The following is a 26478-nucleotide window of genomic DNA, read 5'->3' as shown; positions in this document are numbered from 1 at the left end:
TTAGAAGGGGGTCAACAAAGCAATCTAAATACAATCAGTTATAGTCATAACTGTGCTCTCTGTTTACCATCTTCTGAGACTGGCGGCATTTCATTTTAATTGTCTATTTACTTGTCTGTGTCTAAACAGATTATGAGCTCCTTGAGGACACAAGTTACCTCCTCTTCACCTCTGCCCCACACCACTCCCACACACCTTCCACAGGGCTCAGCCAGTGCCTACTGGATTGACAGCAAATAAATGAGCAAACCACAGTGCCACATTGATGCTATTATGAACAGCAGGAAGTGAGGGAAAATGTCCAAAATATTTCTTTTTCATTTTAAAGGAAACTAACCATTTTGATCATCTTAAATTCTAAATATTAAAAAATGTGTTCGTTTAGTAGATTTAGCATTTTTATCATTCACAGTTTTCCACACTGGATGATAGCATTTCTTCCAAAAGAAATTCAGCTGTTTTGGTGGAAAAGAGCCACTATTTTTTAAAACTGAATTGTAGTTGACTGACAATGTTGTGTTAATTTCTGCTATACAGCAAAATGATTCAGTTATACAGAGGCACTGCTGGGCACCCCATTCTCTTCCACACTCTGTCCTTTATGGTCTTTCTCTTTGTAAAATATAATGTACCACCAATCTGTATAAATTGTTTACATCAGATTAATAAACAAAAAAATGTTAAGACTATTCCACCACAAGAGTTCCTTCTTAAGGACACCATGTGTCACTCATATAAGAACCACATATGCATACACAGTACTGAAAGACAAGACCTATTTTGGCAATTTTTACACCAAGTGTGTACACGTGCATGCCCACACACACACACCAACACCTTCCACCATGTTGCCTGAACATCTTCTCAGGCTAGAAAATCAACAAAACCTAACTTTCCTTTGACTTGCTTTGTTCTCAGTAGTAATGTCAACCCTCAGTAGCATAAAAACACAACTCCCCCTCTCTCTCTCTTTTTAAATAAAAGATGATTTGAGAAGCCAGAAAGGCCATGGGGGTCAAAGTCACACACCTCATCCTGCTACCCTGTTTTAAAGATGCCTCTGAAACAGTGAGTCATATTTTCTGGATTCTCCTATGATCCAGCCTTGAGAGAATATTGACACTGAGGCAGTTTAAATTCTGGAGGTGAATTTTATCCAGGACACATCTATAATTTAGTTCTCCAGTCCTGTCTTGGAGAAGAGTCCATCTGGTCATTTTAAAAAATTCAACTTTGTAGTTGAACCTGAGAATACTATGCCTTGTTAGGAGGGACTTGGTTTTGCTGGAAACAGTGCAACTTCCAGCTCCCTGGTGGACAAAGTCAGGCAGAGAAACTCCCCTTGGTGTGTTACAATAAAAATTGTTGAAGAAATGATGAAAAGAAAATCATTGTTTTTGACGCAGTCCTGAACCATCAAGAAAATAAAATTCTCTGAAGTACAAACAAGAAAAGGAACCAAGATTTCGGGGAGGTGAATACACTCTGGGCCCTGTAGGCATCTGCTGAGCCTCTCTGTGGGCAATGGCAATGGATGACTGGGGTGGGAGGTTAATGGGTCACAAGTAGTCCGGGACCCAAGGCTGGACCCTTGCTCCATCTTTCCCTGTCACTCTGAAAAATCTACCCCTTGAGGGGAGACTACAGCTAGATGTCAACAATTAAACTGATGGACAATTTCTCAACAGCCATAGACAGCAGGTGGCATCTTCACACTGTTGAGAAAACATAAGCACACAACCAAAAATCCTATATCCTGTCTGACTGACTTCCAAGAATGAAGGTGAAATAGAGGAATTTCTCAAATACACAAGACTTGAGTATTTACTACCAACTTCACTTAAGAGACTTTTAAAAAGGCAATTCTTAAATAAGTAAACTAATCCTACCACCGAAATTCTGAAATTCAAGGAGCAATTATTGGCACCAAACTTAGGCACATATAATAGCTAAAGAATTATTAATGATACAAAATAACAGTAACAAATGTTTTACTGGTGACATTAAAAAATACAAAACTAATATTCTCAGGAACAAACACATACTAATCAGGAGTGGACAATAAGGATGAAACCACCCAGCTAAGTGGTTACAGTAACAGGGCATCACTATTTTACTGTCTTCATTATTTCCAAGGTAAATAACTTTACTGTTCATTACAAGCTGCTGCTGCTGTTTAAGTCACTTCAGTAGTGTCCGACTCTGTGCGACCCCATACACAGCAGCCCACCAGGCTCCCCCGTCCTTGGGATTCTCCAGGCAAGAACACTGGAATGGGTTGCCATCTCCTTCTCCAATGCATGAAAGTGAAAGGGAAGTCGCTCAGTCGTGTCTGACTCTTAGCGACCCCATGGACTGCAGCCTACCAGGCTCCTACACCCATGGGATTTTCCAGGCAAGAGTACTGGGTTGGGTTGCCATTGCCTTCTCCGGTTCATCACAAGAACTTCCCCCAAAGAACCACTAACTCCTTCAACTGAAAGCACCAGCAGTTACTATCTAGCACTACGAAACTCAAGCCTAAAAATCCCTGCTTTGTTTGCATCAATTTTGAACTATTATGTCCTGATTCTTACCCGACTCTTAATCCAATCTAAGGCTGATAAATCCATTCTGAACCAAACTTCAAATCCTCAACAAAGTCTGGTTTTGTGTTTCCTTCCCAGACCCTGCTGGAGCTTATCAAGAAGATCATCCCTGTGACTATGCTGAGCAATAAGTGCAGTTCTGTGTAACTAGCTTAGCGAACTAAGAGCAGGGAGGCAGGCAGCCAGCGTTCCTGGGAAGTTCAAGTGTTCTCAGGTAATTTTCTATTTGAGAAAGTCAGGTAAACATGAACTAGCCTTCCATATGGAGTTCCATATGCATTTCTAAGGTAACCATTTAACTGCAGAACTTGGTGCACACTTTTAGTATAAATTATTGACAGTAGAAAAAAAAACTGGAATAAGAAGACAAACTAAATGAATGCAAGAAAGGAAAGGGAGAAACAGCAACATAAGGGTAAATGGAATGCACAGAAGAACCAGCAGCACTGAATCTAAAGTCTGCATAATCAGAACCAATGTGCTAAATTAAGTACCTAAGTGATAATAATAAAAAGGTTTTCTTAAATATGCTCATAATTCAATTTTTATATCAGACAAGTCATTCTGTATTAACATCCTTTTTGTAAAATTGGAGTAAAGTAGCTTCGCAATACTGTAGTTTAGTTTCTGCTGTATAGTAAAGTGAATCAGCTATACATATATATGCAGCCCCTCTTTTTGGATTTCCTTCCCATTTAGGTCACCACAGAACACTGAGTAGAGCTCCCTGTGCTCTGAGTAGTGCTCCTTAGGTTCTCATTAGTTATCTATCTTATACATAGTAGTGTATATATGTTAATCCCCAATACAAAGCCTTTATAACTGAATTTTTCTTTTTAAAGTTGCTTATGTTCTTCTCACAAGAGACAAACAAAAGACACACACACACACATGCACGCGTGCACAAGGGCACGGGGAAATTCCAAGTAGAAGAATGGAAAGAGTGTCATGCAAATAACCACCACAATTACCTGACACAGTTATATCAATATTAGGCACAGCAGACTTCGAAGTCAAAACAAAACACTAAAAGAAATTAAACAAGGTCAGGTGCCTGAGCCTGCTTGTGCCAACTGGCCCAATTTAATAACATATAAAAACAAGAGTGGACTGTTCTACAGGATGAAACTGATAAATACTTTTATTCTCTATTAGGGGAATTTGACACACATCTCTGGGGAATTGGTATATCAGAAAAAAAACCACAATCAGGAAAGATACAGATGTTGTGATCAGCACAACTGCCAAAATTGATGTAACGTACATAACATGCACTGTTGTACCCACAATGGAAGACTAGTACATTTGGAAACTTAAAAAAACCTCATGTCAGGGAAGTCAAGTCTTAAATTTCAAATAATCATGGACAGGCCATATTCTTTATCCAAAACACAATTAATTTAGAAATCTACAATAAAAAATACATTTAAAAAGCCTCATGCATCATGCATCGAACCTGAACTGGCAACTCGTTTCCTACATGATATTTTACATGTTTCATTGCCATTCTCCCACATCTTCCCACCCTCTCCCTCTCCCACAGAGTCCATAAGACTGTTCTATACAGCACTGGGACGGCCCAGAGGGATGGTATGGGGAGGGAGGAGGGAGGAGGGTTCGGGATGGGGAACACATGTATACCTGTGGCGGATTCATTTTGATATTTGGCAAAACTAATACAATTATGTAAAGTTTAAAAATAAAATAAAATTGGAAGAAAAAAAAAAAAAAGCCTCATGCATTTAACATGAAAAATGAACGATATACTTCTATATGAGCTATAGTTTAAAATAAGAAAATGATGGATGTTATAAAACATCCTCAAATGGACAAAAATAAAAATACCACATTATCAAACTTGGCAGGATGTATGAAACCCAGGATTGAGAAAGCAAAATCATGTTGTGGATATGCAATAAGCAAGCAGTGTGAACAGTCAGAAGCACTCTACAGAATGTCGCCTACAGAACATTCTGGCCAGGATCTTTCAGCAGGACTTAATTATGAAGGCACACACAGACATGAAATTGAGAGACATTCCACAAAACAATTGGGCTGGATTGTTCACAAATATCAATGTCATGAAAACCAAGAAAAGGCATGAAAAGATTTCTGATAACCAACGAGAATCACTGATTGATTGCTGAGTCATAACATGATAAGAGAAAAAGAATATAAAGAAGTGATAACATTTTGGGATCATAGGAAACAAGAGAAAATCAACTATGCATTGGGTAATAGTTTTATATTAATGCTACATTTTTGCATGTGACACTGGTTTTGAAAACACATAGGAAATACCCTAGTTTTTAGGTGACACATGGTGAAGTATAAAATGTCATTATGTCTGGAACTTATTTTTGAAAGTTGAATTAAAAGAATAAAAAACGTTTCTCAAGGGGGAAATGCCTCTTAGAAAAGTAAGAAACAACAACAACAATAAACAAAATACTTCAAATAATATAAGAAAATTTCATCAATATGATACTCAATTTTGTTGTGTAACGACAAAAGTTCTACTTTCAGCAGCCAAAGATGAAACAATGTCAACAATAAAGTAAATAAAAATAGCACTGAATTATAACACATGGCATAAAATAAATCTGTGAGTCTATACTGATACAAATGATTGAAGAAATAAAGAGAAAAAGGAAGGAAAGAAGGCAGGGAAGGAAAAGGCACAGTTTTCCTTTACTGAAGAATTCCAAATAATTTATGTATATATTCCCCTCTCCAGGATGTGTAACAGTCACTGTCTGCTGGAACATGGGCTGGTCTTAGTCACATACCTACAAAAACTAGCATATAAAAGGGAAATGTATTTTTTCACCAGGGGAGATGCCTGCCCAACCTAAGTGATCACTACTAACAGCATCAGTGATGAGTGAAGTCGGTAGGCTGTGCCCGTCGCTACAACAGGAGAAGAGCATCACCTTTCCTTGGAACCTTTCCTCCAAACCCATAACCTCAGCATATTCATAGGGAAATACCTGGAAAGCCTAAATCAAGGACTCTTTTACAAAATACCTGACCACTACTCTTCAAAACTGTCAAGGTCATGAAAGACAAAAAAGGAAAAACTCACAGGTTGGAGGAGACTAAGTAAGGTCTGAAGAATGAATACAACGATCACCCTGGAAAGGATCCTGAGCCAGAAAAAGGTCCCAGAGTGAAAACGCCTGCTGCCATCAGTGTAAGTGTGCAGTTCAGTTAATGGTATTGTACGAATGCTGGCTTCTTAGGTATGCAACTATGCTGTGATGACATAAGATGTAACTGAGCGGAAACCTGGGGATATGGAAACTCTCTGGATCATCTTTGTAGAACTGTTTAGTCTAAAGTTACTCCAAATTTTAAATTTTATTTTTAAAGAAGCAAACTATAAAATCAAGAAGCCAGGGCTCTTCTTGTGGTACAGTGGTTAATGAGTCCATCTGCCACAGCAGGGGACACAGGTTCGATTCCCTGGTCTGGGAGATCCTACATGCCACAGAGCAACTAAGCCTGTGCACTGAAACTACTGAAGCCCACGCGCCATACAGCCCAGGCTTCAAAACAAGAGAAGCCACTGCAATGAGAGGCCCGTGCAACACCACCACTGGAGGAGGCCCACACCCAGGAATGAAGAACCAGCACAGTCAAAAATAAAGAAATATAAAAATAAATAAATAAATCTTAAATAAATCCAAGAAGTCAGAGACATCTCCGCGTGTGTTCAATAACATAATAAGAAATAGAAAACAGAGTCTGAAAGAACTGAATGGAAGAAAGAAATCTTTTTCAAAAACCATATCATTTTTTGGATAAATCTAAATTAATTTCCAGAATAATTATTAAACAAAGATCTTAGGAAGTTTGCAAGATGTAAGATTGATACTAAAATGGATTCATTTTGATATTTGGCAAAACTAATACAATTATGTAAAGTTTAAAAATAAAATAAAATTAAAAAAAAATGGATTGCATTACTTTACACCAGCAATACACAATTAGAAATGTAATTTTTAAAAAGGGATTTTAGCAGCCACCTCTAAAGACCATAAGAACCATATTGCATAGAAACCTGGAATATTATGTCCAGTGAAGTGAAAGTCACTCAGTCATGTCCAACTCTTTGCGACTCCGTAGACTATACAGTCTGTGGAATTCTCTAGCCAGAATATTGGAGTGGGAGCCTTTCCCTTATCCAGGAGATCTTCCCAACCCAGGGATTGAACCCAGGTCTCCTACATTACAAGTGGATTCTTTACCAGCTGAGACACAAGGGAACTGAATGTGGTCAAGTAGGAGATAGCAAGATTGAACATCGGAATCTTGGGAATCAGTGAACTAAGATGGACAGGAATCGGCAAATTTAATTTAAATGACCATTTATTTGACCTTTATAATGACCTTTATTTGAATAAAGGCAAGAATCCTTTAGAAGAAATGGAGTAGCCCTCATAGTCAACAAAAGAGTCCAAAATGCAGTACTTGGGTGTGAATTAAAAAATGACAGAATAATCTTGTTTTATTTCTAAAGCAAACCATTCAACATCACACTAATCCAAGTCTATGCCTCAAGCACTGATGCTGAAGAAGCTAAAGTTGACTGATTCTAAAAGACCTAACAACACCTAGAATCAACACCAAAAAAAAATGTCCTTTAAATCACAGGGGACTGGATGTCCTTTGAATCATAGTAGGAAGTCAAGAGATACTTGGAGTAACAGGCAAGTTTGGCCTTGAAGTACAAAATGAAGCAGGGCAAAGGCTAACAGAGTTTTGTCAAGAGGACATGCTGATAATAGCAAACACCTTTTTCCAACAATGCAAGAGACAACTCTACACATGTACACACCAGATGGTCAACACAGAAATCAGACTTATCATGTTCTTTGCAGCCAAAGATGGAGAAGCTCTACACAGTCAGCAAAAACAAGACCTGGAGCTGACTGTGGCTCAGATCATGAGCTTCTTACTGTAAGATTCAGACTTAAATTGAAGAAAGTAGGGAAAACCACTAGACTATTCAGGTATGACCTAAATCAAATCCCATATGATTATACAGAGGAGGTGACAAATAGATTCAGGGGATTAATTATGGTAGACAAAGTGTTTGAAGAACCATGGGCAGAGGTTTACAACATTGTACAGAAGGCAGTATTTAAAACCATCTCAAAGAAAAAAAAAAATGCAAGATGGCAAAGACGTTGTCTGAGAAGGCTTTAAAAATAGCAGCGAAGAGAAGAGAAAGGGTAAGATATACCCTACTGAATGCAGAGTTCAAGAGAGGAGCAAAGAGAGATGAGAAGGCCTTCTTCAACAAACAACACAAAGAAACAGAGGAAGACAATAAAATGGGAAAGACTGGAGATTACTTCAAGAAAATTGGTGATATCAAGGGAATATTTCATGGAAGGATGGGCAAAATAAAGGACAGAAACAGGAAGGACCTAAAAGAAGCAGAAGAGATTAGGAAGAGGTGGCAAGAATACACAGAACTATACAAAAACTGTCTTTATGACCCAGATAATTGCAATGGTGGGGTCACACACCTGAAGCCAGATATCCTGGAGTGTGAAGTCAAGTGGGCCATTGCTGTGAACAGAACTACCGAAGGTGATGAAATTCCAGCTGAGCTATTGTAAATCCTGTAAGATGATGTCGTGCAAGTGCTGCATTCAATATATCAACAAATTTGGAAAACTCAGCAGTGGCCACAGGACTGGAAAATTCAGTTTTCATTACAATCCCAAAGAAGGGCAAAGCCAAATAATGTTCAAACTACTGTACAAATGTCCTCATTTCATATGCTAGCAAAGTTATGCTCAAAGTCATTCAAGCTAGGCTTCAGCAGTAAGTGAACCAAGTACTTCTAGATGTACAAGTTAGATTTAAAAAAGGCAGAGGAACCAGAGATCAAATTGCCAATATTCAGTTAGATCATGGAAAAAACAAGGGAATTCCAGAAAAACATCTACTTCTGCTTCCTTAACCATTCTGAAGCCTTTGACTGTCTGGATCACAACAAACTGGAAATTCTTAATGAGATGGGAATACCAGACCACATTACCTGTCTCCTGAGAAACCTGTATGCAGGAAGCAACAGTTAGAACTGGACATGAAACAGCTGACTGGTTCTAAATTTGGAAGGAGTATGACAAGGCTGTATACTGTCACCCTGCTCATTTAACTTCTATGCAGAGTATACGATGCTAAATGCCAAGCTGGATGAAGCATAGCCACAATCAAGATTGCTAGCAGAAATATCAACAACCTCAGATATGCAGATAATACCATTCTCAGTTCAGTTCAGTTCAGTTGCTCAGTCGTGTCCGACTCTCTGCGACCCCATGAACCGCAGCACGCCAGGCCTCCCTGTCCATCACCAACTCCCGGAGTTCACTCAGACTCATGTCCATCGAGTCAGATGCCATCCAGCCATCTCATCCTCTGTTGTCCCCTTCTCCTTCTGCCCCCAATCCCTCCCAGCATCAGAGTCTTTTCCAATGAGTCAACTCTTCGCATGAGGTGTCCAAAGTACTGGAGTTTCAGCTTTAGCATCATTCCTTCCAAAGAAATCCCAGGGCTGATCTCCTTCAGAATGGACTGGTTGGATCTCCTTGCAGTCCAAGGGACTCTCAAGAGTCTTCTCCAACACCACAGTTCAAAAGCATCAATTCTTGGGCTCTCAGCCTTCTTCACAGTCCAACTCTCACATCCATACATGACCACAGGAAAATCCATAGCCTTGACTAGACGAACCTTTGTTGGCAAAGTAATGTCTCTGCTTTTCAATATGCTATCTAGGTTGGACACAACTCTCCTTCCAAGGAGCAAACGTCTTTTAATTTCATGGCTGCAGTCACCATCTGCAGTGATTTTGGAGCCCCCAAAAATAAAATGTGACACTGTTTCCACTGTTTCCCCATCTATTTCCCATGAAGTGATGGGACCGGATGCCATGATCTTCGTTTCTAATAGTAGGTTAAAAGTCAAGAGGAATAAAGAGCCTCTTGTTGAGGATGGAAGAGCAGAGTGAAAAATCTGGCTTAAAACTCAACATTCAAAAAATGAAGATTGTGGCATCCTATCCCATCATTTTGTGGCAAATAGAAGGGGAACAAGTAGAAGCAGTGACATATTCTATATTTTTCAGCTCCAAAATCACTGGGAACAGTGACTACAGCCATGAAATTAAAAGATGCTTGCTCTTTGGAAGGAAAGCTATGACAAACCTAGACAGTGTATTAAAAATCAGAGACATCACTTTTCCAACAAAGGTCCATCTAGTCAAATCTATGGCTTTTCCAGTAGTCATGTATGGATGTGAGGGCTGGACCATACAGAAGGTTGCTGCTGCTGCTAAGTCGCTTCAGTCGTGTCCGACTCTGTGCGACCCCATAGACGGCAGCCCACCAGGCTCCTCTGTCCCTGGGATTCTCCAGGCCAGAACACTGGAGTGGGTTGCCATTTCCTTCTCCAATGCATGAAAGTGAAAAGCGAAAGTGAAGTCGCTCAGTCGTGCCCGACTCTTAGCGACCCCATGGACTGCAGCCCACCAGGCTCCTCCGTCCATGGGATTTTTCCAGGCAAGAGTACTGGAGTGGGGTGCCATTGCCTTCTCCGACAGAAGGTTGAGTGCCAATGAATTGATGCTTCTGAATTGTGTTGCTGGAGAAGACTCTCGAGAGTCCCTTGGACTGCAAGGAGATCAAACCAGTCAATCTTAAAGGAAATCAATCCTGAATATTCTTTGGAAGGACTGCTGCAGAAGCTGAAGCTCTAATATTCTGGCTATCTGATACAAAGATACAACTCATTAGAAAAGTGCCTGATGTTGGGAAAGATTGAAGGAAAAAGGAGAAGGGGTAGCAGAGGATGAGATGGTTAGATAGCACCACCAATTCAATGGACATGAATTTGAGCAATATCCAGGAGACAGTGGAGGAGAAAGGAAGCTGGCATGCTACAGTGCATGGGGTCACAAGAGTTGGACATGACTTAGCAAATGTACAACCACATAGAGATCATAGAAATTAAATAATGGTGCTTCATATTTCTATAAAGAATAGTTTAAAACTGTACAGACAACAAACAATACCTAGATAGCTGCAGATGCATAGAGTTCTCAATGACAAAGATTCTTTACTATAAGGATGTCAATTCTTTTCAAAATGATCTATAGATACCACACAATTTCAATGAAATTGAAACAGGAGGTTTCAAGGAACTTGTTTGTAAAAAAAAAAAAAATACAGTGAAAAGTAAAACACTGAGGATGCTCCAAAAGGAGGAAAACAAAGTGACTTCCCTATCACCCAGCTTCTATAAGGCTACTGTAATCAAGGGAGTATTAACTTGGTACACAGAAGGACAAAATAAAGCCAGAGAAAGAAGAGAGAACCCAGACACAGACCACATCAGATACAAAATCTGACCTGCAAGTTAGCTGGCCTTTTTCATTGCAGGAAAGTTTGACTATTAAATATATAGTGTCAGGACACTATCAGATGCCCTAGTGAAAAACCTCTCATAGACAAAATAAATTACAGATGGATCAAGGACTTAAATATGAAAACCAAAATTTAAACAGCCAGAGAGTTCAGTAAAATCTGGGCAAAAGTCACGACCAGGCATTTCACAGTAAAGGATTTCTGAGCAGCCAATAACAATACGAACATTTTCAATCTCATTGGTAGGAAGGAGAAACAAAATTTTACAATGAGGTATAATTTTATACGTATCCTTCTACCCAGAATTAAATGATTGCCAATTCAAAAGCTTGCAAAGAATGCAGAAAAATAAATTTCACATATTGTTGGTAGAACTGTAAACTGGTCACTTTTAGAAATAATTTAACTCTACCTCATAAAGCTAAAAATATTAATGTCTTAAGAACGTAATACCATTGTTAGCTATAAATGCCAAGAAAGACTTCTTGCACTTTTGGACAAGAAAAGCTGGAAGTAAGCCAAGGCTTCATCAGCGCAGAAGAGAAAAGGTTGCCTAATTATATAATGGATACTGTACACCATGGAAGGCAAACTATCTGATCTCTCTGAGTCCACATGAACTTGGAAAACCTCATGTTGCCGAGTTCTGCTGTTTTCACATGCACATCATCATAAAAGTAAACACACAGTATTATCACATTGATAGATACTTCAAAACAGACAAAAGTATATTTAAAATTATAGGATAATACATAGGGAGATAAGTACACATGATAAAATTATTTAGAAAATTGAGAGACCAGGTTTAAAAAATTATGAAAATGATTTATGTTTGCAGGAATAATAAGAAATCCAGGAGATGCAAAAGGAAAGGATTTCAGAACTATTGGAAGAGTAACTTTTCTTAAGTCTCATACTGAGTGAAATTGAGTCACAGGGGCATTCTGGACAAGTTTATTTGTATGATCTAACTACCAACATGCATCACTCACACACACACATACACGCACACACCCCGCCACCTCTCCTGGCACACACTGTCAGGCGCCCAGGTATAACATGGCCCTCCTGGCACTGCCCTGTGGGAATGGAACTCCTGCCACTGTCACCCACCCTGGGCCTGGGAACCTCGAGTCTGCCGTCTGTGGTCACAGGCCACGAGACTGCTGTAGGTTAACTTGCTACTTTGCAAAGAGGGCCAGATCTTAAACTCTGCAATTTCTACAACATTATGGAATACTCCACATGAAAAGAAGGCAAGAGGTGCAGAAGAGAATGGTGAAAACCACTTCTGTGATTGTTAGGAAAATGGACTTTAGCATGTGTTGAGTTACAAACTATGAATGAGATGCAGGGTCGCTATTTGATTTCTCTGGCCCATTTGCTCATCTATAAAATGAAGGGATGAATAGCACCATCTCCAAAAATAGCTAGAATAACTTCTTGTTTTCCAGGCTTAAGTTTAGAGATGTTAGAGGAAAAATTAACCTTAAATGTGGCTATCCACAGAAAGAAGAAATTGGAAAAAAGTAACTACATATACAAAGGTTAAAGATACAAATTGTGATGACAGTGAAGTATAAAGTTTATTTTATCTGTATTGAAATATTTATCTGTAATATACCATAAAGCGAAAATTCTCTTTTAACTTGTATATCAAAGGGAAAATAAAGACCCTCACGAAGAAGCTCAAGTAAAATATTTTCATGATATACAAATGCCAATGAAGTGAAAAATCTTCCATAAGACCACCCAACCTTGACAAGTGTATTCACATAGGATTTAAAGAGTAATATTTGTATGACATACGGTAGGTGGTCTTTTGCATGGGTGAAATATTCCAGCTGACTTTAGTTCATGAAAGCTTCTAGGAGAATTATGATAAATGTCTACCTAGTCAACTATAATACAAATCTAAATTTCTAATTCTGCTTTCAGAATTGTATTTCTTTCTTATGATATTCAAACTTCTGAGTCCCGTGTGTGTGTGTGTATGTGTGTGTGTATCTGTGTGTGTCCCTGTAGATATAGGATGCTATGGGTAATACATATCCATGGATACTATTCTTTCTTTTAATAGCTTACTGTTTATCGTATTGATTTGGTTATGAGGAAGTTTAAAAGTAAAATTTTTGGCACTAATGGTAACTCTGGCACAACTTACATTCCTTTATTTGGTTTTTTACTCTATTCTATATTTTAAATTGCTTTACTCTATATGCATTTTTTTGCCATACATTACCTCAAACTATTTTCAGAAGTAGATGGAAACATAGCTTAAACAAGGATGTAAATTTCTTGGATGATCAGAAAAATATAAGAGGACAAAAGATGGCATTTAAAAATCACACACTCAGAATGAAGCATCCTGAAAGACTGTAACAGTTGTTACTTTGTTGGAATTTCAAGTATGATAACTTACTTGCATATGTCATCTTCTGGGTCTTCAAGCCCAAATCTCTCATCAAATGTGAGCTGTATCCACACATTTTCTTCTACTGCTACTAATCTCCATACCAAGTCCATATTTCTTGGATAAGTATGAGGAAACCTTGGGCTGTGAATACTTCCATTAGTAGACACAGTAATAATTCTCTCATGCTGGGGATCTTGTACACCTAAAAGTAGAACCAGAAGCAAAGACACACACTTAGAATAGATGTAAAAAATTATGGGTTTCAAAATAACTTCAGGAAAAAAAGGTATCTGATACAAGTCCAAAGTTTCCCATGAACTGTAATTACTAAATGATCTCAACCCTTAAATGACCTTGAAAAAAGAAATGAGGTCAAAGCAGTCGTGTCAATATCTTATATGGGAATTATCAGCAGTCTACAAAGATAAGAAATTATAAGAAATGCTGCAAGGCTTCTCAGTGACTTTAAAAGGCTAACCTAAATTTTAAATATCTAAGAGGCAAATACAGTATAAAATAGTTTCCAAGTTTATTAGGCATGGCAACATTTTACATCGTGAAATGCCAAAATACATTGTTAATAATATCTCTTACTTCTGATTAGATTGTTGGGGAGAAATGAGGGGTAAGGAAAATCAGTATTGTTAAGAAAAAAGTGTTCTTTTTTTTTAAATTGAAATAGTTGATTTACAAAGTTTCAGTATAACAAAGTGATTCTGCTATATATGTATGTATATACACATTTTCAGATACTTTTTTATTTTAAAATATTGAATACAGTTACCTCTGCTATATAATAGGTCCTTGTTGGTTATCTATTTTATACACAAGTGCATAGAGACAAAATTGTTCTTATGTCCACCCATTTAAGAGTTGATATTGAGGGGAAACACATGACGATATTTGGGAAATGAGCAGCTGTTAATCTACAAAAACAAAATCTAAGAAGTAAGATATTTGTGCCCTTTCAGGTTATGAAGATTCAATCCATTAAGTTTGCTAAATCCTAGTAAAAACAAAACAAAGCAAAACAAAGCAAAAAAAAAATCACAAAAACCTTTAAAACAATCTTTAATTCAATTTCTAAAACAATTTAAAAGGCTTGAACTGGACCATGAACACAAAGTAATGTGCACGGCATAATACCTGACACTTTTTTGTTCAACTTTGATGCACTCATAATGCCAGAACAGTCATTTTAAACTATACCAATACCTTAACTGCTGTCATGACTAAGAGATATGCTTCATAAGACTGAATTTTGTATTTGTGGTATTATACAGAGAGAAGAATATCATTACTTTATAAGCACCATTTTCCCTTTATTTGTCCTTCTCCCAATTTCCAGGCTTAACATACATATAGTTGCTTGTGGAAATATGAAAAGTTCCATATTTTATTGACTCCTTTTAGATATGTTTCATCAAACTTTGCAATACAGATTTGTCTAAGGCCTTTTAGGTCATATGACATTTTATACTAAATTACATTTTTCTTCTCTCTTCTTTTTTTCTTTCTATTATAGTTTTCTGCCTTTTCCTCTTTGATTCTTTCACTTCTAAACCCTAATTCTCTCTTTTTTTAAATTGCAATATAATTGATTTACAGTATTGTGTTAGTTTCTAGTTTCGGGTATACAGCAAAGTGATTCAGTTATATATTCTTTTCCAGATTCTTTTTCACTATGGGTAATTACCAGATATAGAATACAGCTCCCTGTGCTATAGTGTAGATGCTTGCTGTTTATCTCTTTAAACACAGTTTTGTGTATCTACTAATCTTAATTCCCTTTTAACCAATGGAATGGACTTCTAGTGCTCAACTGCCTCTTCAGTATTTAAACTTCATTCACTCTGCCCATGATTTCACACCAATAACCTCGCTTCTTGCTCTGGAAGGCAGACACTAAGGTGATCTCCCGCCACCCTGTGTCTTTCATGTGTGCATGAACCCCTGCCTTGATTTCAACCAGAAACTGTGAAAAGGATGGAGCATTACTCCCATGATCAGATCAGTTAACTCCGAATTGATCATAAATTAGATTATAGGGGGAGCTGAACCTAAACAGGAAAAGCCCTGAACAGAAGCTGGGCGCTTCCTGATCTTAAGAAATTCAAAGTATGAAAGAGACTGTAGAGGGAGTTCTGTGCTGCCAGCCTTGGAAAGGGAGGAGGTTGCATGCTCAGGATGTGGACAGCTGAGGGGTACTGAATAAGAGGGGGCTCCATCCTAAAGCCTCAGTAGACCTGGATGAATCCAAGGCAGTGTCTCTACCAGTCTCCAGAAAGGAAATCGGGTCTGTCTGATGCCTTGGTTTTTGTCTTGTAAAAACTCAGAGAAAAAGCCCAGTCTCCCAGACCTGAATTTCTGAGCTTCACACCTGAAAGCAAACCAGGGAAGTTTTGCAAAAATTGCAGGTTTCTGGGGATTTCTTACATAACAGTAGATGACTAACACATCTTCTACTGTGCACAAAGCTATTTCGGTTGGAAGTATGTCTCTTTGTCCCTGTTTCTCAATGGCAATTACAGTAATTCTGGCAACTTGTCATTTAGTAGTTATATAACTCAAAATACGTATTTCAACTGATAAAATGCAACTAAATAATACACTCTAAGAAACTTCCAGAATTCAAAAGACAATGTTAAGGATTATTTACTAGTGAGAATATGGTTAGGATTAAAGAATACCTGTTTTCTTGTTAAAATACCTCACATAATAGTAACAAGTTGTAGTTATGGTTCGTAAAGCAGCTTTTTCATTCTTTTAAACCCAGCTGTTTCAACAATGCTTCTGCTAAAGCTGATTTTATATTGTCTAAGACAAGATAAAGACAAATATGATTTCCTTCAAATATATACAGTGCATGTGATGGGGAATATCATCATATTATGTAAATAGGCCTTTAAGTTCCATGAAATTTTTAAATTGGAAAAGTTAATTATTACTTATAATTACACTTATAATTTGTGCAGATTCTGTCTTATTGGGGGGATAATGCTTGGATTGGCCATTGGTTATATTAATATATATGAAATAATCAATACCTCTCCTATGCACATAATTTAGCACCAGTAATTATTATAAGGGAGAAAGCAATGGCACCCCACTCCAGTACTCTCGCCTGGAAAATCCCATGGATGGAGGAACCTGGTAGGCAGCAGTCCATGGGGTCGCTAGGAGTCACAGAAGGATCTATCAAGTTGGCTGAATTCTCTATACTGACAAATTTTTTAATAAATCATTGACAGTTTGCTATTAAAATTCAGTTAATATATCCTCTTTTTCAAAGATTTCTCTTGGAAGAGATATTTCCCCACTCTCTGAAATTTTAATACAATAACATACATACTATGGAGGTGGATTAGAGTAGTTTATATTAAGAGGCCTTCTCATTTTGGCAACTAATATTTTTTTTAATGAATTAATTTTTTTCCAATCAGATTTATTAAAATGTATTATTTACCCCATTCTGTCTCAAAAAAAGTGCTTTATGTCATCTGAGATACTCTTTACAAATATAGTTGTGTTTATGCTTTCATATGCAATCTAGAAAACTGTGGATTTAAAAGATCTGAATTCTATTTTTATATCTGCAGTCAAAAAAGCCCATAACTAAAATGTATATACTTAAATTATGTTTACATCTTTTTTTCCTTTATAGTTCACAATTTCATTAAACTATAATTAAGCATAATTTAAAGGCTGAAAATCTAGACCTTATTTGTGGTAAAAGAATTGTAAATTTCCTTTTAAGTTAAATTGCTGCTCCCTCCAAATCATCTTGGAATGCAGTGAGGTTTGCCACCAAATACATATGATTTGCACATGACTGTCAACAGTTTATGTAAATCTCAAACAAGTAAGCCTATAATCAACAAGAAAAAAAAAAAAGAAACAACATTTAGGATCTACCAAAATAAGACTGCATTCGTAGTTCTGTTGTTTAAAAATGATCTTTCCAAACATAGAACTTTACTAGGATATCAGGGTTGAGACAAGTACATATTTTGTGACTACTTTACTGAACATTTGCTTTTCCTAAACAATAAGCAGGATATTCAAAGAAAGTACCAAAGAAATGAAACAAATGTTTGGGGGCAAATCATAAAAGTATTTGCAACACTCTACTTCAATGCATCCTAAATAAGAATAAGGCTTATTTATCCAGATAGGATTAGCATGAAAATACTTACAGACAGTAAATTTTAAAATTTAAAATTAACACTTTTTCCTATCCTGCCCAATCTACCTTGAGGTAGGAGTACTGAAAACATGAAATAAAAATTAAAAAAGGACAAGAAAGGAGATTAATCATGTAACTACTGTAAAACTGTTGACTATATATGTTCATATATAATACAGTTACAAAGAGACCTTCCTGGCAGTTCAGTGGTTAGGACTTGGCACCTTCACTATCATGAGCCTGGGTTCAGTCCCTGGTTGGGGAACTGATATCCTGCAAACCATACAGCTTGGTCATCAATTCAGTTATAAAGAATCATTACAGGGATTTCCCTTGTGGTTCAGTGGTTAAGAATCCATCTGCCAAGGTGCGGGACATGGGTTGGATCCCTGGTGCAGGAAGATCCCACATGCCACAGGGAGACCAAGCCTGTGCGCCACAACTACTGACCTGCCGCCTAGAGCCCACGCTCTGCAACAAAAGAAGTCACAACAGTGAGAAGCCTGCACAGCTCAGCTAGAGAGTAGCCCCTGCTCACTGCAACTAGAGAAAGCCAGCACAGCAACCAAGACCCCGCACAGCCAAAAATCACATAAATTAATTTAAAAAATAATCACACATTTGTATATTAACATTAAACATTATTAAATTAAATATGTTAACATTAAAATCAAAGTAGTTTTATACTACTTGGCATACTGGCACGTAATTCTTTTAAAGGTATATTCATTATGAAGGAAAGCAGATAGGAATAAGAAAATCATGGAAAGCAATAAAAATTTAATACTTAAAAAAGTCATATTATTTAAAAAAAAATAACATCAAAAAAGAAGTTTGTGGACAAGATATGATCCATAAAGAAAGAGAAACCATCCATGTCCTTCTCCACGCTGATGTTTTAAGTTGACTGTAGTAGAAAAGTCCTGGAGGATTCAGAAGGAGGTAAACAGAAGGGTCTTCAATCTTGGTTTAAAGTTCGGCAGAATTCGGGATCCTGTTAACATAGGCAAGACTGTATAGGAAGATGTCCCTGTAAAGTGGTAGATTTCACAGCTGTCTTATATGATTTTTGATGTGTTTATTTCTAAATATGTTATTTTCAAACTGGGTCAGAAAAGGCATTTCTGTAATACTTGCATCTATTTCCAAATCTTTCCTTGATACATAAACACAGTCAATGTCTTATTTGGGCTTTGCTCTGTTTACTAGTTTTTTTTTTAATTGTAATAAACCTTTATTTTAATCTTGCTGGTTTTCATAAGCCTGTTTCCATTTTCAATCTATTTAAGCCTTAATTAACAAATTTTACTTTTAACAAAAGTTAGTTAAAATCATATGACACATATATACATATGCATATGTATATACATACGTGTATATGGTTTGTTTCACTGGCTCCATAAATGGCACCTTTTTGCCTGGAAAATCCAGAGTTATCTCAATTAATCTTTCCTGATTCTGTAGAGAGACAGTATACCTGAACTCCACAGTGCAAATAAATCTCTCTATATAAATTACAAACAATACAGGAGTTTTTCATGCTTAATATTCTAAATTCTGATTATTAGCATAAAAGTACAATAATATGCTAGACAGAAAAATAGGACTCATGTTTTTATTTTGTCATGACTCAATCTACCATTTATATACTATAAAACAATAGCAAATAAAAGAAACACAATCAGAAGTTAGTGCAGTCTACCTCAAACTATTCATGAATTACGTACAAGAACAAATGCTTACTAGGAAAAAATTTCAACATAGCAGATTGGAATGCAAAAATAAATCAAGAGATACCAGGGGTAACAAGAAAGTTTGATGTTGTAGTGCAAAATGAAACCGGGCAAAAGCTAACAGAGTTTGGCCAAAAGAACACATTGTTCATAGCCAACACCATCTTTCAACAGCACTAGAGATGACTCTGCATGTAGACATCACCAGGTGGTAAACACCAAAATCAGACTGACTATATTCTTTTCAGCTGAAGATGGAGAAGTTCTATACAGTCATCAAAAACAAGATCTGGAGCTGATTTTAGTTCAGATCATCAGCTCCTTTTTGCAGAACTCAGGCTTAAATCAAAGAAAGTAGGGAAAACCACTAGACTATTCAGGTATGACCTAAATCAAATCTGTCATGATTATACAGTGGAGGTGACAGATTCAAGGGATTAGATCCAGTAGATAAGAGTGCATGAAGAATGATGGATGGAAGTTCATAACTTGTATAGGAGGTGGTGACTAAAACCATCACAAAGAAAAAGAAATGCAAGAAGTCAAAGTGGTCATCTTCAGAGGCTTTACAAAGAAAAGAAGGCTTTTCTTCTTTGAGAAAAGAAGAGAAACGAAAGGCACAGGAGATAGGGAAAGACACACACAACTGGATGCAGAGTTCCAGAGAAGAGCAAGGAGAGATAAGAAAGCCTTCTTAAGTGGACAATGCAAAGAAATTGAGGAAAAATTCACAGAATGGGAGAGAATAGAGATCTATTCAAGAAAACTGGAGATACTAAGGGACTATTTCAGACAAAGATGAGCACAACAAAGGCCAGAAACGGCAAGGACCTAACAGAAGCAGAAGAGGTTAAGAAGAGGTGACAAGAATACACACAAGAATAATACAAAAAAAGATCGTAATGATCCAGATAACCACAATGGTGTGATCACTCACATAGAGCCAGACATCCTGAAATGCAAAGTCAAGTGGGTCTTAAAAAGCATTATGGGCTTCCCTTGTAGCTCATCTGCCTGTAATTAGGAGACCCTGGTTCGATTCCAGAGTCGGGAATAACCCCTGGAGAAGAGATAGGCTATCCACTCTAGTATTCTTGGGCTTCCCTCATGGCTCAGATGGTAAAGAAACTGCCTGCAATGCGGCAGACCTGGGTTGGAGCTCTGGGTTGGGAAGATGCCCTGGAGGAAGGCATGGCATTATGACAAACAAAGCTAAAGGATGTGATGGAATTCCAGCTGAGCTATTTCAAATCCTAAAAGATGATGCTGTCAGAATTCTGTACTCGATATGTCAGCAAATTTGGAAAATTCAACAGTGGCTACAGGACTGGGAAAGGTCAGTTTTCATTCCAATCCCAAAGAAAGGCAACGCAAGAGAATGCTCAAACCTGCATACAAACACTCTTAGTTCACAAGTTAGCAAGTGAATGCTCAAATCCTTCAAGTTAGGCTTCACTGGTAGGTGAACTGAGAAATTCCAGATGTACAAGCTGGATATAGAAAAATTAGAGGAACCAGAAATCAAATTGCCAACATCTGCTGGATCATAGAAAAAGCAAGGGAATTCCAGAAAAGCATCTGCTTCATTGACTACACTAAAGCCTTTGACCATTTGGATCACAACAAACTGTGGGCAATTCTTAAAGAGATGGGAATATTAGACCACCTTACCTGCCTCATGAGAAATCTGTATGCAGGTCAACAAACAACAGTTAGAACTAGACATGGAAAAATGGACTGGTTCAAAACTGGGAAAGGAGTACATCAAGGCAATATACATATTGTTAAGCTGCTTGTTTAACTTCTATGAGGAGTACATCATGCGGAATGCTGAGATGGATGAAGCACAAGCTGGAATCAAGATTGCCAGGAGAAATATCAATAACCTCGGGTATGCAGATGACACCACCCTGATGGCAGAAAGTGAAGAGGAACTAAAGAGCCTCTTGATGAAAGTAAAAGAGGAGAGTGAAAAGTTGGCTTAAAGTTCAACATTCAGAAAACTAAGATCATGGTATGTGGTCCCATCACTTCATGGCAAATAAATGGGGAAACAATGGAAACAGTGTCAGACTTTATTTTCTTGGGCTCCAAAATCACTGCAGATGGTGACTAAAGCCATGAAACTAAAAAACACTTACTCTTTGGCAGTAAAGTTATGACCAACCTAGACAGCATATTAAAAAGCAGAGACATTACTTTCTCAACAAAGGTACGTCTAGTCAAGGCTATGGTTTTTCCAGTTCATGTATGGATGTGAGAGATGGATTATAAAGAAAGCTGAGAGCTGGAAAGTTGATGCTTCAGAATTGTGTCACTGGAGGACTCTTGAGAGTCTCTTGGATGGAAAGGAGATCAAATCAGTCACTCATAAAGGAAATCAACCCTGAATATTCATTAGAAGGACTGATATTGAAGCTGAAGCTCCAATATTTTGGCCACCTGATGCGAAAAACCAACTCATTGTAAAAGATCCTAAAGCTGGGTAAAACTGAGGGCAGGAGAAGAGGGCAACAGAGGATGAGATAGTTGGGTGGCATGACTGACTCAATGGACATAAGTTTGAGCTGACTCCAGGAGATCCTGAAGGACAGGGGAGCCTGGCATACACAGTCCATGGGGTCACAAAGAGTCAGACAAGATTTAGTGACTGAACAACAATACCTCAAATTATTCATGAATTATGTATGAGAATAAATGTGCACTAGGGAAAAATAAGAGATTGCTATATTAAGTAAGCCATAAAAACAAATGCAATTATTTAAAATACATACAATTGTGGTTCTTGAATCTATTCCAGAAGATAATCATTTATTCCTCAAGGGAATGAATAGTCAAAAATCATATACTGAGAACCTATTTTGTTTCATGCACTGCACCAAGGGCTTGAGATGTAAGAACAGGGTGAAGCTTTGTACTCTTAATGTGACAATTTAGAAAACTGTAATTTAATATCTCTCCTCAACTAGAAATTCTAGTAAGCATATATTCAATTATCAAATCCCACTTCAGATAGAATGTAATCCTGAATTCCCTTTGTACATTCCTTTAGGGCTGCATCTTATAAAAGTTAGTTTTTCCAAGTGTAGTTGCTTTATATTGTTGTGTCAATTTCAGTTGTACAGCAAAGTGATTCAGTTATACACCCATGCACACGCACCATTTTTTTTTTTTAATTCTTCCAATTTTATTTTATTTTTAAACTTTACATAATTGTATTAGTTTTGCCAAATATCAAAATGAATCCGCCACAGGTATACATGTGTTCCCCATCCCGAACCCTCCTCCCTCCTCCCTCCCCATACCATCCCTCTGGGCCGTCCCAGTGCACCAGCCCCAAGCATCCAGCATCATGCATCGAACCTGGACTGGCAACTCGAACCTGGACTGGCAACTCGTTGCAGTTTGCCTCAGGACACTGAATATAGTGCCCTGTGCTATGCAGTAGGACCTTGATGTTTATCCATTCTCTATATATAATAGTTAACATCTGCTAATCCCAAACTCCCAATCCATCCCTCCCCACCTCCTCCCCTTGGGCAATACCATACGTCTGTTCTCTATGTAGGGCAGCATATTTTAATCGTCCTCTGTGGGCTGACCTTTCTTTCTTTCCTGCTCTACTCTGAGCTTCCAGTGAGACGGAAAAACCTAGACAGAACTGATTCTGGAGTCTGTAACCAGTATCTAGCTTTTTTCCCAGCACATGGCACCACATGGTACATATTGCTAACATAAAGAAAAATTATTTCCTAGCTCATGGCAAAAAAATTCAATATTTCAATATTTCATCCTTCACTCCTAAGTTTCCAGAGGCTATACATGTAAACATAATAAACTTTTACAATGTATATTCCTCAAGTCCCTTAATTCATATTTTACTCAAAGTTCATCTATTATTACGTACACATATACTTCAGCTCCTGGTGACACGTTTTATATTACTCGTTAGTGAGATTTTCCATTGTCTTAATATACTCATTTTTAAATAAAGCATCTTCTATAATTTTACCACACTGAGAATACCACATGTATTATTATTTTATCTTAACTCGGAACTATGAATCACTTGATGGTAAAAATCTGTTATTTTAGGCAAGATACTTCATATCAGGTTTTAATTTTTATAAACTAGCAATAATCAGAGGCTGTTTTAAAGTTCAAATGAAATGATACTTGTATAAACTAACCACCTTGATAATTATAAATTAGTATGTATGTAAAACAGACGTCTTGTCCATCATTCTATCTAATTCAAACAGGGAGAAAGAAAATTTTTTATCAACTGTCCAGTTTTTCTGATATTAGTGAACAGGAGATTGCTATGAAAGATAATGCAAAATTGCTCAGTATATACGAGGAATCCAAATTCACAAAGACCAAACTAATGAAGCAAGCAGTAATTTCTCAAGAGTGAATGCGAATTCCCAATTGCCTGAATCGGCAATTCAGGTTGACTGCAGAAGATGGAAAAAATGATAACTCTGTAGAAATTATGCAGTTTCTTTGACCTGACACTATCTTTTTAAAATTAATTTTTATTGGAATATAGTCGCTTTACAATGTTGTATTAGTTTCTGCTGTACAACAAAGTGAACTAGCTCCCTGTATACATAAATCCCCTCTTTTTTGTATTTCTTTCCCATTCAGGTCACCACAGAGCACTGGGTAGAGTTACCTGTACTATACAGCAGGTTCTCATTATCTATTTTATACATAGCAGTGCATATAAGGGTTTGCGTTATTTTGTATCTGATAAGAAGTAAATGAATTCAGCCATTACCATCCTACCTAACTACGAGCAATGGTAAGAAACGGGGACCCAGTTCAGAAGTTCAGAGCAAATCTTCCACGTGCAATGATGAACAGTTTACAAGTGAGCATCTTCCCAGAACCCCCCAACACCACCATGGTGAAGCAGTCCTGACGGACTCTACCCAGAAGTACGCCTGGAAAATCAACATACGCCAATTTCCCTTGTTCCATGGATTAGCTCTAATGGGACAATCAGAGTAAATCCAGTGGCTTTTTTCTTTTTTTTTTTTCCCTCAACAGTAGAGGACTAGACCAAGTTGGGCACAGAAGTAAGGTCTAGAACTGCTGTAGTCAATAAGGTGTCATTTTAGAAGTCAGTCTGATGGAAAAGTTGATGCACAGAAGTAGACAGACACACAGTATGACAGCAAAACGGGGCCAGATCCCAGCTCAAACCACACAATAAATTCAGCCCATTTCTAGGCTTCTCAAAACATGATTAATCAAATTACTTACACCATTTAAGACAGATAGAGTTAAGGTTTTTATACAAGCAACCAAAATTGTTACATAGCAAACATGTTGGGGTCTGCCTGGAGTGGCAGTTTCAGGCCATTTATCCTGGTGTGGCTATTGCTGGTGTTCCTTTTTAATTGCTGAAATATCTGAATTGATGTTACATCACAAGTAAGATCTATAAAATTCTTCTGGTATTGAGGCATGGGAAACAAATGGCAGTGATTTGACAACATGGTATTTTAACCTCAAGGTAATGGTAAAAATAATCTATTTTGGTTTGGGGGTATAACATTTTCAATGAAGGCTCAATTATGGAAGACAAACTTTCAATGATCTTCTTACCTACAATGATGCAGGATAAACTGCCTAGTACAGAAACACAGGAGATGGCAAGAGTGAACACCAACATTTTAGGAATCAATAAACTAAAATGTATGAGAATGGGTGAATTCAATTCAGATGCCCATTATATCTACTACATGGGCAAGAATCCCTGGGAAGAAATAGAGTAGCCCTCATAGTCAATGAAAGAGTCCAAAATGCAGTACTTGGGTGCAATCTCAAGAACAACAGAATGATCTCGGTTCATTTCCAAGGCAAACCATTCAAAACCACAGTAATCCAAACCTATGCCCCATCCAGTGATGCCGAACAAGCTGAAAGGTTCTGTGAAGACTTACAAGGCCTAATATGTGCTTGCATAGCCTCTCAGTCGTGTCCAACTCTTTGCGACCTCATGGAACGTAGCCTGCCAGGCTCCTCTGTCCATGGGGTTTCTCCAGACAAGAATACTGAAGTGGGTTGCCATGCCCTCCTCCTGAGGATCTTCCCACCCCAGGGATCGAACCCAGGTCTCCCACATTGCAAGTGAATTCTTTACCACTGGAGCCACCAGGGAAAGATCTTCTATAACAATACCAAAAACCAACCAACCAACCAAACAAACAAACAAAAAAAACATGGCCTTTCATCACAGGGGATTGGAATACAAATGTAGAAAGTCAAGAGATACCTGGAATAACAGGCAAGTTTGGCCTTGGAGTACAAAATGAAGCAGGGCAAAATCTAACAGAGTTTTGTGAAGAGAACACACTGGTCATAGCAAATACCCTTTTTCCCAACAATACAAGAGATGACTCTACGTATGGACATTATCAGATGGTCAACACTGAAATCAAATTGATTACCTTCTCTGAAGTCAAATATGGAGAAGTTGGATACAGTCAGCAAAGAGAAGACCTGGACCCGACTGTGGCTACTATCATAAGCTCCTTATTGCAAAATTCAGGATTAAATTGAAGAAAGAAGGGGAAATCATAAGCTCATTCAGGTATGACCTAAATCAAATTTTTTATGATTATACAGTGGAGGTGACAAAGAGATCAAGGGATTAGATATGATAGACAAAGTACCTGAAGAACTATGGATGGAGGTTCATAACACTGTACAGGAGGTGGTAACCAAAAGTATCATCAAGAAATAGAAATTCAAGAAGGCAAAGTGGTTGCCTGAGGAGGTCTTACAAATACCTGAGAAAGAAGAGAAGTGAAAGGCAAAGGAGAAAGGGAAAGATATGCCAAACTGAATGCAGAGTCCCAGAGAATAGCAAGGGGAGATAAGAAACCTTCCTAAGTGAACAATGCAAAGAAATAGAAGAAAACAGTAGAAAAGTAAAGACTAGAGATTTCTTCAAGAAAATTGGTGGTAACAAGTGAAAATTTCATGCAAAGATAGGCACAATAAAGGACAGAAACAGTAAGGACCTAATACAAGCACAAGAGATTAAAAAGGGGTGGCAAGAATACACAGAAGAACTACATAAAAAAGTTCTAAATGACCTGGA

General features: G+C 37.6%; 1 protein-coding gene across 2 annotated transcripts in view; it reads right to left on the bottom strand.

The window, feature by feature from the left end:
* Window positions 1-26478, bottom strand: part of PDGFC (platelet derived growth factor C) — a 254424-nt gene that overhangs the window by 97514 nt on the left and 130432 nt on the right. For both annotated transcript variants that reach the window (XM_061384344.1, XM_061384345.1), the window contains one exon: window positions 13449-13644. In XM_061384344.1, coding sequence (XP_061240328.1) covers window positions 13449-13644 — 196 coding nt within the window. The remainder of the gene's footprint in view (window positions 1-13448; window positions 13645-26478) is intronic.

Source organism: Bos javanicus, chromosome 17 (genome assembly GCF_032452875.1).
Source record: "Bos javanicus breed banteng chromosome 17, ARS-OSU_banteng_1.0, whole genome shotgun sequence".
Classification (NCBI taxonomy): Eukaryota; Metazoa; Chordata; class Mammalia; order Artiodactyla; family Bovidae; genus Bos; species Bos javanicus.
This window is presented reverse-complemented; position numbering and strand designations above follow the sequence as displayed.